At 43.7% G+C, this 20,140-nt stretch overlaps 1 protein-coding gene across 5 annotated transcripts in view; it reads left to right on the forward strand.

Annotated features, from left to right (window-relative positions):
• Positions 1–17,542, forward strand: part of top2b (DNA topoisomerase II beta) — a 105,490-nt gene extending 87,948 nt beyond the window's left edge. For all 5 annotated transcript variants that reach the window (XM_078420980.1, XM_078420956.1, XM_078420972.1 and 2 more), the window contains 4 exons: positions 5,191–5,310; positions 10,044–10,274; positions 12,074–12,165; positions 17,053–17,542. In XM_078420980.1, the coding sequence (XP_078277106.1) occupies positions 5,191–5,310; positions 10,044–10,274; positions 12,074–12,165; positions 17,053–17,229 (620 nt within the window). In that variant the 3' untranslated portion in view covers positions 17,230–17,542. The remainder of the gene's footprint in view (positions 1–5,190; positions 5,311–10,043; positions 10,275–12,073; positions 12,166–17,052) is intronic.
• The last annotated feature ends 2,598 nt before the right edge of the window (positions 17,543–20,140 follow it).

Consider the following 20,140-nt stretch of genomic DNA (forward strand, 5'->3'; position numbering starts at 1 on the left):
ATGGCACAGAAGCACGAGATTGCGAAGCAAGAAGGCCAAATGGAGGGAACAAAAGAAAGACGAAGAAGAACTGAAGAGAGGAGAGAAAGAACGGAAGAGAAGACAACTGAAAGAAGAAGAACAGAGGAGAAGACAACTGAAAGAAGAAGAACAACTGAAAGAAGAAGGAGAAGTGATCAATTGTAAAGAGAGAAAGAACGATTGGAGCTGGAGTCTAAAATGGCAGCAGCCACGACAAAACTCAGTGTACTTAGCGCTCCAAGATCAAAAAGCAGCTCGATAGTATCCGATAGGATGAGTTCTTATTCAGGACGAGGAGTCGTCAAAAGCCAGTTGCCAGTTGGACGGGAACCATCCGCAACTGAAACCGTATGATTTTGCCAAAAGGGTAAACCAGAGCGCCACAATTTCATTTCTAACCGATTTCTTGAAGGTCTTCAGCGTGTGACGTCACAATGGCACCGTGCGCCTGTGAGATGAGCTCACGCCCCCCCTACAATTCATGCAGATATATATAAATATATTTGTATGTGTGTTTATATTTCTCTGAGAGACAAGTGGACCTGCAGCCAAAACGGTCAACCACAGCGCCACAATTTCAGCGCTGCCTTAATCACCACTGTCCTGGCTACTGTTTATAACAAGTTTTATTTAAATTGGTTGTATATTTTTAAAGTTCAAGACTTTCATTTCTAAACACATTTTTTCCAAGTGCTGAGCGTATGACGTCACCAGAGAGGCACGCACGGCCTCTCCTCACTCGCACTAACAAGATGGACGCCGTTAGTGGAGCCGCCCGCCCGCAATCAGGGGCTCCTCTCTCCTCACTCTTTCTGCTCTCCCACACCCGGGGGACACGTCTCCAAGCAGGAGGGAGATGGTCCTCATCCTTCCCTTCAACCCACGCACGACGTCCTCGAGTCCCCCCTCCCGCCCGGGCCCAGCGCCCCGCACCGTCACAGCACACAAGCCGCAGCGCAGCGGGAAGCTTCTCCTGGGGGAATGGGGGGAGGTAGTGGGTGGGAGGAGCAGAGAGTGGGGGTGGGGGGTGGGAGGGAGAGTGGGACTGGGGAGGGGGACAGCGGGGGAGGGTGGTGGTGGGGGGAGGGGACAGTGGGGAAGAGTGGAGGTGGGGGGGAGGGGCACAGTGAGAATGGGGGTGGGGCTGGGGGAGGAGAGGAGCGGGGGATGGTGGTGCGGGGATGAGAGAGTGGTGGTGAGGGGGAAGGGGGACAGTGGGGGTCAGGGAAGAGGGGAGTGTGGGGGGAGGGGGTGGTTGGGAGGAGCAGAGAGGGGATGGGAGGGAGACTGGGGAGGGGGACAGTGGGGGATGGGGATGGTGGTGGGGGGAAGAGAATAGTGGGGGTGGGAGGGAAGGGAGACAGTGAAGGTCAGGGAAGAGGGGAGAGATGGGGAAAGGGGGGGGAAGGTGGGTGGGGGGGAAGGGGACAGCAAGGGAGGGGGTGGTGGTGGTGGGGGGATGAGAGAGTGGGGGTGGGGGAGAAGGGGGAAAGTGGGGGGCAGGGAAGATGGGAGAGTGGGGGGGTAGGGAGGGGGGATAAGGGGAATTGAGTAGGGGGTTGAGGGTGCTACACCAATACAGGAGAGGCTTTGGGTCCAGGGCTCCTCGGTCACCCCTCTCCCCTTCCCTGTACCGCCTTTAATTGCGCTCCCCCTCCCCTGGAGGAGCACGGCACCACAGTGAAGGAGAAAGAAGATGGCCGCTGGCAGGACGGTATCAGTGGCTCCCTTTCCCCTCCGCCCCCGCCCCTCCTCTCCCCCCATTGAGATTCTTTTTTTTTTTTTTAAGAGACAATTTATTTTAAAGGATAAAACGTGATTTCCCCAGGTCGCAATGGAAACCCTACGAGGAACGGGCCCTAGTTAGAGACATTTTAAAGTTAAGCTAATCTCATTTCTAAACACATTTTTCCATGGGGTGCTGTGCGTATGACGTCACCAAAGGGCACGCACGGACTCTCTCTTCACTCGCACAAACAAGATGGACGCCGTTAGCGGAGCCGCCTGCCTGCAATCGGGCTCCCCTCTCCTCGCTTCTCTCCTGTCTCCCCTCGCTTATCTCTCCCCTCTCTCATCTCTCCCCTCTCCCCCACAACCGCCGCGAGTAATCCTAGCTCGGCTAAGCCACAGCTGCTGCTGCGCTGCCCGTCTCCAGTAGTCCTGCACTCCCTGCTCCTCCCTGCACAATCGGTAACTGGCTTTCGCCACCAATGGCTCCACGGAGGGGAGTGGGCATGGGGGGACGAGTGAGTGTAGGAGGGGGGTGAGGGTGGGGGGGGGAGGAGAGAGGGGGGGGCTGGTGGGGAAAAGGGGGGGTGGGGCAGAGTAAGACTGGAGGAGGAGAGAGTGGGACTGGGGAGGGGGACAGCGAGGGTGGGGGGAAGGGTTGGTGGTGAGGGGAAGAGAGTGGGGGAAAGGGGGGTGGTGGGGAAATGGGGTGGGGAAATGGGGTGGGGAGAATGAGAGTGGGGGTGGAATGTGGGGGTGGGGAGAGTGAGAGGCGGTGGGAGAGGAGAGAATGGGGGGAGGAGAGAGTGGGGAAAAGGGGTGTCATGGGGAAAGGAGGTGGGGGAGAGGGTTGGGGAAGAGAGGGGGCAGGGGAGAGTGGGGGTAGGGGGGGAGAGGGGGAGGGGCTGGGGAGGAGGGAAGAGTGGGGTTGGGGGGAGAGTGTGGTGTGGGGAGAGAGGTGGGGGTGAGTGAAGGGGAGGGGGGAATAGTGGTGGGGAGGGGGGAATGGGGGTGGAGTGGGGGTGCGGGCAGGGAAGGGGCAAGTGGGTAGGGAGGATGGAGTGGGTCAGTGGGGGGAGGAGGGGGGGGATAAGGGGGATTGGCTGAGGGTGCTACACCAATACAGGAAAGGCTTTGGGTCCACAGCTCATAGTGACACCCTCTCCCCTTCCCTGTTCCCCCTCTACGCGGAATTAATTTCTGATCCCGGCCAATAGGTTATTTCCAATCTCATGCATTTTTACAATACCATACTATGTCATAGGAGCAGAATTAGGCCATTCGGCCCATCAAGTCTACTCTACCATGGCTGATCTTTCTTTCCCTTTCAACCCCATAACCTTTGACACCCTCACTAATCAAAAACCTATGAATCTGTGCTTTAAAAATACCCAATGACTTGGCCTCCACTGCCATCTATGGGAATAAATTCCACAGATTCACCACCCTCTGGCGAAAGAAATTCCTCCACATCACAAGGATCTGTAGGTGCTGGAGACTTGTGGCGAACACAAAGTGCTGGAGGAATTCTCACGCACTTTTATGTGGGATCTGAGGACATCTGCAAGAGAGTACGAATAGCGACTAAAGGCTCCCACATCTGTCACTTTAAATAGCTCCTCTAGGCGGGATACAGCTAGATTTCTTTCAGCAAATTATTTTACAGACCCGTGTTAGCGCTCTCATGAGCACATGTTTATGTAAATTATTCAGTCCATGTTTATTTCTGTTACCTTTGTTAAATGATTTTGGCAGGTTTCCAGTCAAGATGAACAATTGTTTTGAAAGATCATGACTAAAGCATTAATGATTTCTGTACCTGTTTACATATCTGTATGTGTAACCTTGTATGAAAAAAGCTTTTCAGGAGATTAGTATATCTTATTCTCTTTAGTTTCTTGGTCATTTTTTTAGTTTCATAGAATTTATTTAATTCCTCTCGTCGATTTCAGTTGTTCTGTTTACGTCCCTCACAACTCAGTCTTAGTTTCTTTGTTGGTTCCATTATCACCAATCTATCTGTTAACAAGATGTTTCCATCAGATGGTTCCCTTCCCATCCTACATAATTCTCTGGTGTCTCCCAAGGATTGATTCCTCCAATTCAGCTTTTCTGTGTGAAGAACTTACCCCTCGGGTCCCCTTTTAAATCTATTCCCCCTCTCACCTTAAACCTATGCCCTTTAGTTTCTTTGATTTCCCTTTCCTGAGAAAAAGAATGTTGGCGTTCTCCTTATCTCTGCCCCTCATAATTTTATACTTCTCTACAAGGGCACCCTGCAGCATCCTGAACTCCAAGGAATGAAGTCCCAGCAGGTGTTTTGTAAAGCTTCCTTGCATTCTTTCCAACTTAATGACGTATTTCCGATAGAAGGATACCAAAACCGTCCACAATACCCCATGTATGGCCTCACCATTGTCTTATGCAACTGAAACATAGCATCTCAACTCTTGTACTCAATGTCCTGACCAAGGTGAAGACATAAAGGTATTATTGATTAATTTCTGATGACAAAGATTGGTAAGAAAATAAATTGTGAAGAGACACAAGGAGGCTATAAATATAGGTTAAGCAAGTGAATTAAAATGTGGAACATGTGAAATTGCTTTTTGTGTTTCCTGCCATAAATAGGCATGTGATAAGCTCTGGGTGCAGAAGGATATAGGTGCCCAAGTGCATGATTTCCAAAAAAAAGCTAGCACACAGTAAAAACAAGTAAATCGGAAAGCAAATAGAGTATTATTGTTTATTGCAAGTGAAATTAAATACAAATATGGTGGTTATACCTCAGTTATATAAGGCATTGGTGAGATCACATCTATACCACTGCACAACACTGGTCTCTTTATTTAAGACGGACTCTGAACAAGTGAATTGGAGCAAGCTCCTGAGGTCTGCTCATCATTTAATAAGATCGTAGGTAATCTGTTTTTAACCTGAATTCTATATTTCTGTCTTCCTGAAGTATCCTTTCATTGCCTCCCTTGTCAAAAATGTATATACTTTTGCCTAAAAATGATTCAATCATTCCCACCCTCTGAATGCAGTTAAAGTAGAATTCCTAATTATCTACTATTCTCAGTCTTTTTTGTGTATATATATATATATATATATATATATATATACACCACCAACAAGGGTGTACATACCTTTGTTATTCACTCCATTGTCAGTAGTCAGGTAATGAACTGCAGAAATTAGAATCTATCCCCATCATCTCTTTTCACATTTCCTCCTTTTATCCACTGCCCTTCCATCATGTGCATTTGCCCATCCGACAACTGTTTAGCCAAATATGTATGTGGTCACACTTCCTGATATTTTAACCTTTGGCTTGGTGTCCAATTTCGTGCTGCCTTTGAATTTAAGACAATGATTTTTGTTCATTTCTTGCTTCTATATTTAAGTGCTTCACGATGTTGAATCATTTTCTGTATACAGATATATTAAAATCAGATAGCGATGAAGCGTCGTCTCCAGTGTGTTCATCTCTCAGCAATATCAAAAGCCCACATAAGTCTCCTGTTAAATCTCAGACACCTATACCTGCTGCTAAGAAAGGTAAGCAGTTAATTTTAGTCCTTTGCTATAGAGTTAAGAATTGAGGAGCCAGGAGATAAGAGGAAATTGAAAAGGAACTGTAGTTTGCAACCTGGCAAAATAGATTTTTAACATCAATGCAAAAATTGTATGAAAAATGAAAATGCTTACTATAAAACTGGTAAATGCAGAGCTATCTGCATATACAAAAATATATTAATATTTTAATTCCACTTCTGTCATCAGAATTGAAAAATACCAAAAATAAACTAATCTTTTAATGATGCATAAAATACTTAGAAAGCTTAACTGGGTAGATGGTGAGAGCCTTTTGGGTTAAACATACGAGTTTTCAAGTACCTTAAATATATATAAAATATCTCTATTAAAAGTTGATGAGGTAAGTTGTTGCTAATAGTTTTACAATCAAGTAAAATGTACAAAAAATATAATCCTTTAAAAATCGCTTAAATAAATATCGATGGCAATGCTGGACACTTCATTTTAAGGAAAATATCATACAAAATTCGATAAATGGGTGACGTTTCGGGTCGAGACCCTTCTTCAGATTGATGTCGGGGGAGGGGCGGGAAACAGTTAAGAAACTGAGTTACTCCAGCATTTTGTGATAAAAAACTCCAGAGATGCTGCCTGACCTGCTGAGTTACCAGCATTTTGTGATACCTTTGATTTGTACCAGCATCTGCAGTTATTTTCCTATACAAAATTCGATGATCCTCATCTCTCACGAGGTGAAAAAAAAAAGGGGGGTTTTTCCCATTGAACAGACAAGGCTATTACTAGACAAAATAGATTAAAGTGGCTATCACCATAAAACAGAGAGGGCCAACAGCAGTAACATTTCTGAAGTCAATCCAATGTTTTTCTTTTGAGTAGGGGAGTTTCTGAGTGGCTTTGGCAATATGCCATTACATCATAAGTGTGAAAAGGAAAGTTGTAACAGGGCTGCTCTCAAATCTGTTGGTAGAAGCAAGTACCAATTGCTAGGAACTTAGCATGTAGTGGCTGAGGCACACAGGATGCTTGATCATCTGTATGCAGATATGTTAATACTTTGGTGGATAAAAATGTAATATCATTTGGAAATGTCATGGCAATGATTGGGCTTGGAAATCAGATTATTTCAGCTGCAGTAAAAATACCTGATAATCATAATCATACTTTATTAACCAAGTATGTTTTGCAACATACGAGGAATTTGTTTTGCCATAGTCATACCAATTAAAAAGCAACAGAACACAAAATACATTTTAACATAAACATCCACCACAGTGACTCCTCCAAATTCCTCACCGTGATGAAAGGCGGAAAAAAAAAGTTCCATCTCTTCCCTTTGTTCTCCCGCGGCCGGGGGCCTCAAGCCTTCCATTGACGGGACGATCTTGACTCCCGTAGCCGGTGGCGTTTGGGCCCTCTGCATCGGGGCGATCAATTTCCTGTATCGGGGGGGAATCTCAGCTCCCCCGCGCCGGGCGATCTACCCCTGGTTGGGGCTGGTCGAATCCTTCTGCGATTTGGAGCTCCCGACATCTCTACCCGTGACTGCGAGCTCCTTGGTGTTGAAGTCCGCAGGCCACAGTTGGAGCGTCGATCCCAGCCAAGGGATCGCACGCTCTGATGGCAAGTCCACGACCCCACGGTGGGGCTCAAAGTCAGTCCCGAACAAGGCCTCCAGCTCCACGATGTTAGGCCGCAGACCGACCGGAGATACAATCTGGAAAACAATCGCATCTCTGGTAGGGTAAGAGACTGAAAAACAGTTTCCCCCGATCCTTTCCCCCACCCGCCCACATAAAACAAACCAGAGAACATTAACACAAAATAAACATAGCACGAAAAGTAAGGAAATTTGTGTTTGGTAGATTATTTCTTTGTTGTAACAATGCTTCTTGGCAATAAATCTTATACCGTTGGAAAGCCTGTTTATTTCCCTTTTAAATGGTGCCACATTTGTAAGGAACATGCATTTGTGGGATGAGCAGCAGAGCTGAGTATGTGGGTTGCGCCCATGAAAGATTTGCCAAATCTTCTCTGCCAATGCCAAACAGCTTATTCTGCTGTTGCTATTGACTCTTGTTTTGAGTTTCTGGTACCCCCAGGTGCTGACAATCAGGTGCCTGATTGGCACCTGATTGGCAGCATCTGTGAGCATGGGCCCTGCTACAGTGGTCAGTAGGTGTCTGCTCCAAGAATCGGCATGCCACGTTTGACTGATCTGGATAGGGCCCATGCGATAGGGCAACTTCAAGCTGGTGTTCCGCAAAACCAAGTCGCGGCATTATTTGGAGTGAGCCCTAGTACCATCTCCAAAGTGAAGGCCAAGTTCCATATAACGGGGGATTTCAGAGACAGGCCGCGAAGTGGGCGTCCCAAGAAGACGACACCCGAAGAAGACCGTTTCCTCACCCTGTCAGCACTTAGGAACCGTAGGCTGTCTTCTACAGATTTGCAGTCAAGGTTTGCAGGACGATATGGCCGACGGCTCTCTGCCCAGACAATTCGGAACAGACTGCACGCAGCCGATCTCCGGTCTCATAGGGCTGCCAGGAGGCCTGCCATGACTGCCCTTCACCATCAGGCCCGTTTGCGCTAGTGTCGGCAACACGTGTACTGGAACCTGAACATGTGGAGGAACGTTATGTTCAGCGATGAGTCCAGATTCTGCCTACGGCAGTTGGATCATAGGGTCAAAGTGTGGAGAAGACGCGGAGAACGCTATGCTGATTGCTGCACCAATAGAGTAACATCTTTTGGTGGAGGCAGTGATGGTGTGGGGCGGCATCTCCCTCACTGGAAAAACGAGGCTTGTCATCATTGAAGGCAATCTCAATGCAGAGACATATCGAGATGAGATTCTGCAACCAGTGGCAATCCCATATCTCCACAGTCTGGGACCGAACTCTATCCTCCAAGGTGACAATGCTCGCCCCCACAGAGCAGGGTTTCTCAGAGACTACCTCCAGAATTTGGGAGTGGAGAGGATGGAATGGCCTGCCAGCAGTCCTGACCTCAACCCCATTGAACACTTATGGGATCAGCTTGGGCGTGCTGTTCGTGCCAGAGTGACCAACACAACCACGTTGGCTGACTTACGACAAATGCTGGTTGAAGAATGGGATGCCATCCCACAACAGTGTGTGACCAGGCTGGTGACCAGCATGAGGAGGAGGTGCCAGGCTGTTGTGGCTGTGTATGGTTCTTCCACACGCTAATGTTTATTATATGAATAAAATGTTAAATTGCCAATATGTCTTGTTTCTTCAGACTTCAATCATCCAATCCACCAAACAACACCGAACAAGAGTCAATGGCAGAATAAGCTGTTTGGCATTGGCAGAGAAGATTTGGCAGATTTTTCAAGGGCGCAACCCACATACTCAGCTCTGCTGCTCATCCCACAAATGCATGTTCCTTACAAATGTGGCACCATTTAAAGGGGAAATAAACAGGCTTTCCAACGGTATAAGATTTATTGCCAAGAAGCATTGTTACAACAAAGAAATAATCTACCAAACACAAATTTCCTTACTTTTTGTGCTATGTTTACTTTGGAAATTAAACCTAGACAAATTTCTGGAACCTGACTCACCGACATAAAGCAATATACTGTCTGTATCTCTTCACTGCTCAATCTGTGTTCAGAATAGTTAAAGTATATATGTGAAAAATATGAATTTGTCAAATGGTCTTTGATTATTTACAAGAAATTAATTAGGCCCTAGTAAAATTATAGGTGAGTTGGAAAATGTTAAGACCCTGAGTAGATTCAACGAAGTTTGGCAAATTGTCAGAGTTTGTGGGCTCTCTCACCCGAGCTGAAATTTGCTTTCTTTCTGGTATTGTATTACTTTGATTTTTGTGGATTCTCTCACAAATGCACTCTTCTATCAAAACTAGAATAAAGTGCTTTATCAGTATCTCTCCTGTCGCCTTTTTTCATCTAAGGTTCATATGAGAAAAAGGAGCTCTGGACTGATGAAAAAGTGTGCTGATGGTAGGCCATCTACCAGCAGCAGTATCATTCAAGAGTGTTTTGTTTAAAGCACCAGATATGACTGGAACAATGAAATTCTTATTTGTTGCAGGTTAATGTTGAATGTTAATGTTACAATTAGATAGTCTTCCATCAGCAGATTTCCCCCACTCCGGTCTTGCTGGCTTAATTACAGCATTCCCAAATTTCTAACATGAACTGTATTTTGCTTTTTTTGTGATTGTATTTCACAGCCTTTTCTTTGCCACGGCAATCTACCTTAAATTTTTGATTTAGTCTCTGAAGGAATTTTTGTTTATCTCTTTACCTGTTATATTTGGATTTTATCTCCACAGATACTTCTTAATATTTCAAAAAAAATTTGCCTGTTTTTTACTGCTTGCAAGACATATTCTTAATCTAAAAGGTTTAGATTTTAGCATCTGTATGTGGTATGGCCACCAAAATCATGCTGGACCACAAAACAATGCTAAATGCACTGCAGAACCCATTTTCCTCCTCTGTCACCTATCAATTAAGTTAAAATTCAATGTATTGTGTCCCTACAATGTTTTTTCTTCCTGTTTCCTTTCCCAAGTTATGGAATCTAATATATAACCAATAGTTCAAGATATTCCTTAGCTTTAGTCAGAGGTTTATTATGTGCAACAATCTACAAAAATTTAGACTACTTTTCAGACTTCTGCCAAATTCTGTGTCACATAAATGTTTATAATTCAGTTTTGTCAATCATATTCAGCAGTGAAAAAAACACCCAACACTGATGGCACATCCAAGCATAAGCGACCACCTAAACCTAAGAAGCCAGACCCTATGGATTCAGACTCTGACTTGGGCTGTGGCATGCCAAAAAAGGTAACACCACCAAAACGGAAACAGTCGCCCAAACCGAAGAAAACAGAATGTTCAGACTCTGATTCTGAATCAGATTTGGACTTTGGTATGCCAAAGAAATCATCAAGTACAAAAGGTATTTTTTTAAATTCACTTTAACAGCTACCATTATTCTAATCTATCTTAAAATTGTCTTATTGATGGGTATTTTTATGTAGAGTTGTGGAGTGCACAGCACAGAAACAAGCCCTTCAACCCAACTCATCCATGTTGACCATAATGTCCAATTCCCCTCCCTTTTCACCTTAAAACTATGTTCAAAAACCCCACTGTGCTGGAGGATCTCAGCAAGTCTGGCAATACATATGAAAAAAAATTGACAGACATTTCGGGTGCGGATTCTTCACACGCCGAAGACATGTCTGCATATCTCCCCTTCTAATTACTGCTGACTAATGAATATAACTCCATCAAAACAATTGTCTGTTTCTTATTTCTGACGTTTTACCCGTTATTGAACAAATCCTCCAGAATATCCTCAGAGTACCACTGCATTGCCGTCCCTGACCAGCAGAGCAACAGCCCTCCTCATTTGTACATTCTGTCACACTTGAAATCACTTGTACTCTGGAACACTGAGCTACCAGTCCTGGCCTTCCATCAACCACGTTTTCATGATTGCTACAATTTTACAGAAGCCAATTAACTTAAAATTTGGAGGCTTTGGAGGAAACCATAGCACCTGGAGAAACCCCACAGGGTCACACAGAGAACGTACAAACTCCATACAGAGAGCACCTGTAGGCAGGATCAAACTCAGGTCTCTGGCGTTGTAAGGCAGCAATTCTACCATTACGCCACAGTGCAGCCCACATCAATCTGACTCTCCACATATTGCACTATTCTAGATCCCAACCCCCTGCCTCACTGGTTTAAACCCTTTCATGTAGCACTAGCAAACCACTCTAAGATATTGATTTTCCCCTCCAGTTTAGGTGCAACCTGCCCTTGTACAGGTCATTTCTGCCCCATAAGGGTTCCCAATAATACAAATTGATTAAACACTTCTACCTGCATCAGCTCTTTAGCCATACATTCATCTCTCCTATCTTCCTTTCCCTATATTCATTAGCATGGTAAAGGGATTAATCCTGAGATTTCCTAGCTTTCCACTTTTTACCTCACTCAAATTCTGTAGGACCTAATTTCTCTAAATTGCGTCATTGGTGCCAACATGGACTACAGCTGCTGGCTGTTCAACTTCCCGCAACAGCGAGCCAACAAACCATTCTAGAATCTTGCTCTCAGCCAGAGAAACACCTATCTAACATTTGACTTAACACTTCAGCTTATCCTGTCCTTCCCTGCTGTGCAACAAAGCTTGTTGTGGTGCCATTGATTTTGGCTGCTGTCGCTGCTATCCCCTGAGAGGGTATCCACTCCTCTAACTATATCCAAAACGAGATGATAGGGGAATAGGAGCAAGGCGCTGCTGTATTGTTTGCATGACCCTCCTGGCCATCCACTGACTGAGTCTTTATTGTGATCACCTCCCTGAAGTTCCTATCCAAAACATTCACTAAGATGCAAATACGAGGGAGTCTAACTATCGCTCCAAACAATCCATGTGATGTGAGAGTTGCTATAGATGGACATACCTCCATCAAACATTGTTTTCAGAATTTCTTTCCAATCTCCCACATTGCAGTCAGCAAAGTGGTATGTTTTTTTCTCTGCCAAGTTACTTTGGGAATTAAAAATAAAACTTTGCCTTACCTAGTCACCACTCAGTCTCCCTGCTGAAGTCTCACTTGTCAAAGCCTCTGTATTTAGACCTCAAGCACAGCACTTTGACCTCAAAATAAGCCACTTGCACTGGCCTCCCTTTCGATGCTGCTGGTTAATAAAAAACAACATTGTCTTACCTTGTATCAGGTAAAAGTCGTGGAAAGAAGAGAAAACAGTCTGGCTCTGAAGACGATGAATATTCCCCTCTGAAGAAGTCCACTAAGTCATCAGCTAGCAAGGTTTGTACACAGAACTTTTTAAATATTGTTTTTCTTCCATTTTAAAATGTATCAATTCAATATAAAGATCAAGAAAATTTGGCAACAGTATGAAAAAAAACCCATTATCAATAAGACCAGATTTGTTTTAAATCATACATCATACAATTATTGGACAATAACCATCTTCTCAAAAAGATTACTCCGCCATCTAAATCCTGAGGGATAAAATTGAAGGGAATCAGACCAGTTGCATAAATAATTTTTTGGGGGGTATTGTACACTGCCTAATCATGAAGCTTCTATGCCACATACCACAGACACCACAAATGGATGAAATACTTTTCACTTGCCTGGAAGATATTGCAGTTATAACAATACATAAATTAGATCAAAACATTTTACTATATCATGCCTCATTTACTAACTGAAAACACGTATTCCAATTGTGAAAAAATATTGTGTAGGAAAGAACACATGCTGTTTTAAATTGAATATAGACGCAAAATGTTGGAGTAACTCAGCGGGCCAGGCAGCATCTCTGGAGAGAAGGAATGGGTGACGTTTCGGATCGAGACCTTTCCTCAGACTGATGTCAGGGGAGTGGGTGGTACAGAGATAAAATGTAGACAATAATACTGGTTGGAGAACTGGGAAGGGGGAAGCAAGTGCTACTTGAAGTTTGAGAAGTCAATGGTCATACCGCTGGGGGTGTTAGCTACCCAAGCGAAATATGAGGTGCTGTTCCTCCAATTTGCGCTGGGTCTCACTCTGACAATGGAGGAGGCCCAGGACAGAAAGGTCAGTGTGGGAATGGGAGGAGGAGTTAAAGTGTTGAGCATGTGTGTTTATGGATAGGACAGGTTTGGAGGGATATGGACCAAGCGCAGGCAGATGGGACTAGTGTAGCTGGGACATGTTGGCCGGTGTGTGCAAGTTGGGCCGAAGGGCCTGTTTCCACACTATCACTCTACGACTATGACTAACAGGGAGATCAGGTAGGTTTAGGCGGACTGAGCGGGGGTGTTCAGCAAAACGATCGCCAAGCTTAGACTTGCTGATATACAGGAGTCCACACATGGAACAGCGGATACAGTAGATAAGGTTGGAGGAGGCACAAGTGAAACTCTGCCTCATCTGAAAAGACTCAAGGTCCTTGGATGGAGTCGAGGGGGTAGGTATAGGATAGGTGTTGCATCTCCTGCGGTTGCAGGGGAAAGTACATGGGGAGGGGGTGGTTTGGGTGGGAAGGGACGAGTTGACCAGATAGTTGCGGAGGGAACGGGCTCTGCGGAAAGCAGAAAGGGGTGGAGATGGGAAGATGTTAGTAGTGGGATCCCATTGGAGATGGTGAAAATGTCAGAGGGTTATGTGCTGATTATGTTAAAAAATATTGTTCAGTTTACTCTAGGATAGCTCTTCATAAATATACACATGTATTGTAAATATATACTGTTACAGTATAAGCATTAAGTACGCTCATTCTTTTGAGTTGAAATTAATTTTTGGGGGAATGTGATAGTCTATAATGGGTAGAACTAATATACCTAACAATCTAGATAATTATTTCCAAGAGAAGTATCATCCTGAATAACTACATTGGGCAAAATTTGGCAAACAAAGTTATATGGCACAAAAATAGGCCCTTTGACGTAACCCTTCCATACTGACCAAGATTGAGAAGTCAGGGAGACTTCCAGTATCCCCTGGGAGGTGTGTCCAACTGCTACTACTGACTGACAATATGAAGGAACTAGAACTGTGACTGGACGAGTATAATATATTCCTTTATTCATCCCACACCGGGGAAATTTACAATACGGGGTGGACTGGGAGAATGAGAGGATCATTGATAGGAATTATGGTGAAGTGGTCACACCTAAGGTACAGGCAGAAAGTAAATGGGTGACCACCGAGAAAGGAATAGGCAGAGAGCTCAGGAATCCTTTATGGCCACATCCCTCCAAAACACATACCCTTTTGGATAGTGTTGGTTGGGAGATGGAGGGGTGACCGTTCAGAGGAGAGCAGCAGCAGCACTAGTCAGATGTGCGGCATCAGGCCTCCCTCTGAGGCACAGTGGGATAAAGTGAAAGCAGACATAGCTACAGTGATAGAGACTCGTTAGATAGGGGGTGAGACAGGAAATTCTGTGGCCGCACACAGGACTCCAGGATTGGCTCCTGGGTGTCAGGGTCTACTATCTCTTGGAGCTGCTGCAGAACATTCTTAATGAGGAGGATGAGCAGCCAGAAATCATTGCGTACATTAGCACAAATGGCATAGATAGGAAAAATGGGGTGGGATTTGATAAATATGTTCAAGAATGTTCCCTCAGGCAATATATAGAGGACTCTCCAAGGGAGGTGGGCAAATCTTGACGCACTTTTAGGAAATTGGGCAGGGCACGTGTCAGTGGACAAGATTTTCTTTGTCCAACAACCACAGTGCTATTAACTTTGAAATAGTTAAGGATAATGAAATGGCTGGTCTATAAGCTAAAGCTTTAGATCAGGGCACGGCCAACTTTGATGGTATTAGACAGTAATTTTGCGTACAGTAAAGATTGCCATTAAGAATTACAGCGGCATCTTGATCAGCTGAGCAGGTGGCCTGAGGAATAGCAAATGGAGTTTAATTCAGACAAGTGTGAGATGTTGCATTTGAGAAGTCAAACTAGGGCAGGAACTTCACAGTGAATAGTAGGGCCCTGAGGAATATTATAGAGCCAAGGGAACTGATGCTCCAAGTACAAAAGTCTCTGAAAGTGGCATCGCAGGTAGACATGACGGTGAAGAAGGCTTTTGGCACATTGGCCTTCATCAATCAAAGAATTGTGTTTTGAAAGTTGGGACATTACGTTACAGTTGTACAAGATGTTGATGAGGCGCTACTTGGATTATGTGTTCAGTTTTGGTCACCCTGCTGTAAGAATGGGGAAGATGACATCAAGTTGGAAAGAAAGCCGAGAAGATTAACAAAGATGTTGAAAACGCTCTGAGCGATAGGCAGAGGTTGGGCAGTCTAGGATTATTCCTTGGGGCAAAGGAGGCCAAGAGGTTATCTTATAGAGGTGTATAAAACCATCAGAGGAATAACTAGGGTAATTGCAGTCTTTTTATGCAGGGTAGGGAATTCAAAAACTAGAGGGCGTGGATGAGAGGGGAAAGATTTAATGGGAACCTGAGGAGCAACTTTTTCACACATACGGTGGTGGGTATACGGAATGAGCTACCAAAGGAAGTAGTAGTGGCATATGCAATAACAACATTTACAAGACATTTGAACAGGTACATGGATAGGAAAGGTTTAGAGGGATATGGGCCAAATATGGACAAATGAGACTAGCTTATTTGGGGTATCTTTTCACAAAATGCTGGATTAACTCAGCAGGTCAGGCAGCATCTCAGGAGAGAAGGAATGGGTGACGTTTCGGGTCGAGACCCTTCTTCAGACTGACCAAGGTCAAAGCGGACGTGATGTTTCTGCAGGAGTGCGGGCTGCCACACCTCCGCTGCTATCGGAGGTGGTCACGATGGTGGCCCCACGGACTGTCGGTATGGTCGGGGGGCAATGATTGTCGCGCTTCCGGTCTGGGGATCTTGCTGGGGGGAGGGAGCTTCACCATCACTGAGGTCAGGGAGGTGTCAGTGTGGACATGTTGGGCTGAAGGAACTGTTTCTGTGCTGTATGACTTGTAGCACAGGCAGATAAAGGGTGATCTTCTAGAGATGTTTAAGATCATGAGAAGAATAGATTGGGTAAATTAGTCTTTTATCCAGAGCAGAGGAATCAAGAACAAGAGGATATAGGTTTAAGGTCAGGGGCGATAGATTTAATAGGAACCTGAGGGGCAACAATTTTTACTCAAAGGGTGGTAGGTATATGGAACGGGCTTATACAGCTCAATGATATCCTTCTTGCAGCTGGGCAAACAAAACTGAGCACCATACCTCCTGCGTGGTCTCACCAACGACTTATGCAATTGTAACGTGATGTCCCAAACTCAATGTCCTCAATTGTACTTAATGCCCTGACTGATGAAAACAAGCATGCCAAATACCCTTATTTGCCTTTAACTCATAATGTGTATACTTATTCCATATCTGGAACATATCAATGCCCTTTTTCTGTAGTCACTGCCTATTGAATGATTATACTTTGAAATAATCTATAGAGTAGTTTTACACTATTTCAATATCTTGACCAAGCATTCTCCTTTTGATCTCGTATTTCAAGTTAATAATTTCAGTGATAAAAAACTGTTTGATAATGTAGAATTCTTGTTCACCTGTCTCAACCAAGCTGCTCCCTGTTCTCTGAAAGGAGTTTTTGTAACTTCCAGTAAAGTTGTGAGGTTATTGCACAATAAGGTTTATTCAGTCAATGAATTGCAGATATTGCCAGAATAAGGTTTCATAATTAAAAGGATGAGATAAAATGAGTTGAGCAAAATGTAATTATGTGCAGAGAGCTGTGTGCTGTAGACTGCTCACTTCTAATGTGTTGAAATTGCATGAGGAGAATCAGAAAGATCAATATAATGCCATGAAATGAAATGGCATGTAATTGAAATTCCAGGAGCAAAAAACATCCTATTAGTGAATTTTCAAATCTGTATTCAAGATGTAGAATATTTTTTTAAATAGACAGATTTCTACAAATGAACACCCTTTCCTTCACTCCATTATCATCCATCCATGTCAAATGCATTTTGATTGCCTGGACCATTAAGCAGCTCTTTTAGTTCTTATAAATATGGTTGATTAGATAAATAATAATGTAGGAAAATTCTGTGTAGTGACACATCTATTTCAGACTGTAATTTTACATTTAAAAATATTTATAATTATACGTCAAGAATATGCTAAATGTTTCCGATTTGATTTTGATTTTTAATTTTCTAAGAAATCTAAGAAGTCATTATACAATGATGATGGTGAAAATGACTTTGAGACAGCTGACGGCATTCGATCAAGCACACATTCTGAAGCATCTCAATCAAGGCTGGGCCGAGCCAAGAAAGAGGTGAAATATTTTATAGAATCAGATGAAGATGATTACAACGATGATATGTATGATTAATTGTTTAAAAGAATAATTCCAGAAAATTAATGTATCTTGTGTCTCTTTATTTTTATCTCTTCTATCTGATTCTTTTGTACATTTTGGCTCGTTTTTTGTGAAATTGTACCTGTTTTTATTGTGTGTAGATGTTCTTAACATTTTATCATGCATACATGCAATTTTACTTACTTTTTTTACTTGTTATAAAATTCATGTCTGTGTTGAATAGCCTTGTAGAAATGTGATAGATTGCTGAAAGCACACATTAATTGTTTGAGTGAAAGAAATTACAAATCTGAATGCCTTTTTTTAAAATGAACTTGAATAAACTTTTAGAAACAGACATTTTGTGCTGTGATTTCTGATGCAAGATAAATGATTTGAACCGAATATCAAGCAGTGGTGGGGAAGGGGGATAAATAAGTTGGGAGGGGTTAGGATAGGGTTTTTATAAAGTCTGAGCATAACCCCCCCCCCCCTACTTTTACATTCAAAACCCTTGCTAATGAAGGCCAGTATCCTATATGTCTTCCTCTCCATATAGTCTACCCGACTGGCTTCCTCTCCATATAGTCTACCCGCATGGCCACCTTTAATGTACAGTGTACATGCACTCTGAAGTCTCCATGTTTGTCAATATTTTTCATGACCCTCCCATTCCAACCTCATTAGTATTTCCAAAATACATTGCCTTACATTTGTCTTTGGATTAAATTCCATCTGCAATTTTTCAGCCCATTTCACCAATACAGCACATCTCACTGCAGCCTAAGACTACTTTCCGCACTATTAACAACTCTGCCAACCTTCGTGACATCAGCAACCTTACTGCCTTGCTTCCCAAATCCATATCCAAGTTATTCACGGCTATTACAAATCCTTGTATTAATCTCAAGCATCCAATAGCAATAACAACCAGAATCCACTGCCATGGCAGGGAAATTTTGCATCCAGTTTGCCAACTTGCCCAGGATCCCTTAGACTCAAACTTTCAAACTGTTTTCCCATGTTGGATCTTACAGCAATATCACAGGCACAAAGACTCAAACAACACACACAAGCATAAATTATACATCTATTTATAAATTAAAATCTAAATTTTGCAAGCCAAAAATATTACTAAAAAAACAAGACAGTGCAAGAAACATTTAGAAATTGGGTCCATGGCAGCGCAAAAAGTCACCCGTTGTATTCCATTGCCAGGTAGGATCTGGGTTGTGCAATTTACACGTTCTCTTTGTCACCATGTGTTTCCCCCGGATGCTCTGGTTTTCTCCTATGTGCCAAAGATTCAATTGCCCTTACGTTAGTTGACAGTAGGTGAAGGGGGATGGGTGGGAATGTTGATGAGAGGCAAAAAACACAATAGGAATTAATGTTCCTAGGTGTTTAATGGTTGGTGTGAACACTGACTGGAAGAGACCATCACCATATTCTGTGACAGTAACAAACTGATTTAGCTATACAAAGCTCAAATAAAATCTTACCTAAACGACAGTTTGGGCACTGCAACCTAGGAAGATACTAAATATTTAGTAGATCCTGCACTGGTCATTGTTATATTTCCAAATTAGCAGGTTAACTTGACCTGAAATTTTATGATGCAGATTTTATAGATTTTGATAACCATTTTAAATAGGTGGAGATGTTAAAGGAAGACATTTCTAAAGCAAACAGAAAGTGCTGGAGTAACTCAACGAGTCAGGCAGCATCTTGGGAGGACATGGATAAGTGACTTTTCAGATTGGGACCCTTCGTCAGACTGATTGTAGGTAGGGGGTGGAAAGGTGGGGGCAGGACAAAGTCTGGCAAGTGATAGGTGGATACAAGTTAGGGAGCTTCAATTAGCAGATGGGTGGATAAAAGCTAGAGATGAAAAGGAGACAAAAGGGTGACTTGGGGTAGGAGCATTACTAGTCCCTATCTATGCGAATGTAAAGGTTTCAAAGGTCTTTTATTGTCACGTGTACCAATTAAGGTACAGTAATATGCAAATTACCATACAGCCATATGAAAAACAAAGCAACAAGACACACAACTACATAAAAGTTAACATAAACATCCACCACAGTGGATTCCCCACATTCCTCACTGATGGAAGGCAATCTGCTTCCTCTTTATTCTTCCATGGTCGGGGTAGTCGAACCATCCGTCGGGGCGATCGAAACTCCCGCAGCCGGCGGTCGAAGCCCCTGCGTTGGGGCGATCGAAACTCCTGCGTCGGCACTGTAGCTGGTCTGAATGTAGCTGGTCTAGTGGGTTATTCTGGGGAATATTTTAGGAGTCATTTGGACCAGTAAGAGATTGTCAGAGAAGGCTTTGGCAGCAGACGTTGGGAATGGGAGTCCAGCAATGGGAGATGGTGGTGGAGTAGTGCTGAGCAGTGGGACTCCGGCTGGAAGCTGGGGTGTGAAGGCCGATGTCATGGAATTGTATGAACACCTTCTCAATAATGCAGGGAAAGATCCCGACAAACAATGATCATACAAGGGAAGGAGGACTCACTTGATCTCAAATCAATTCCAGATAGAGCAAAATTGTGAAGGTTGTGCAGGGAAACTGAAGCATGCTGCTGTGCCACTGCATTCTGTAAGGAGGAGGGGAGGGTGGGCAGAGATTTTGGAAGAGAACGTTTAAGTTGTGAAACACTACTGGAGGAAGTTTCAGACTCCCAAGAGTTAATCCTGGGTGGTCATGAGTTTGGATGGAATTGGTGAATGAAAATTGCTGGTAAAATTTGAGGGCACGTGACCTTCAGCTGCAGGAGTTGTTTGGCTGAACATGGCATAAGCATCTTTGGGCTGGCAGTATCATTATAATCATCCATTATGCTAATAAGTCTGGTTGCAATTATGTATTATTTCCATCTTTGGTGTTATCACGCCAACAATGTAGAAATGTGTGTCTTTGTGGGTCTGCCTCTGAGAAG

Source organism: Rhinoraja longicauda, chromosome 2, assembly GCF_053455715.1.
Source record: "Rhinoraja longicauda isolate Sanriku21f chromosome 2, sRhiLon1.1, whole genome shotgun sequence".
Classification (NCBI taxonomy): domain Eukaryota; kingdom Metazoa; phylum Chordata; class Chondrichthyes; order Rajiformes; family Arhynchobatidae; genus Rhinoraja; species Rhinoraja longicauda.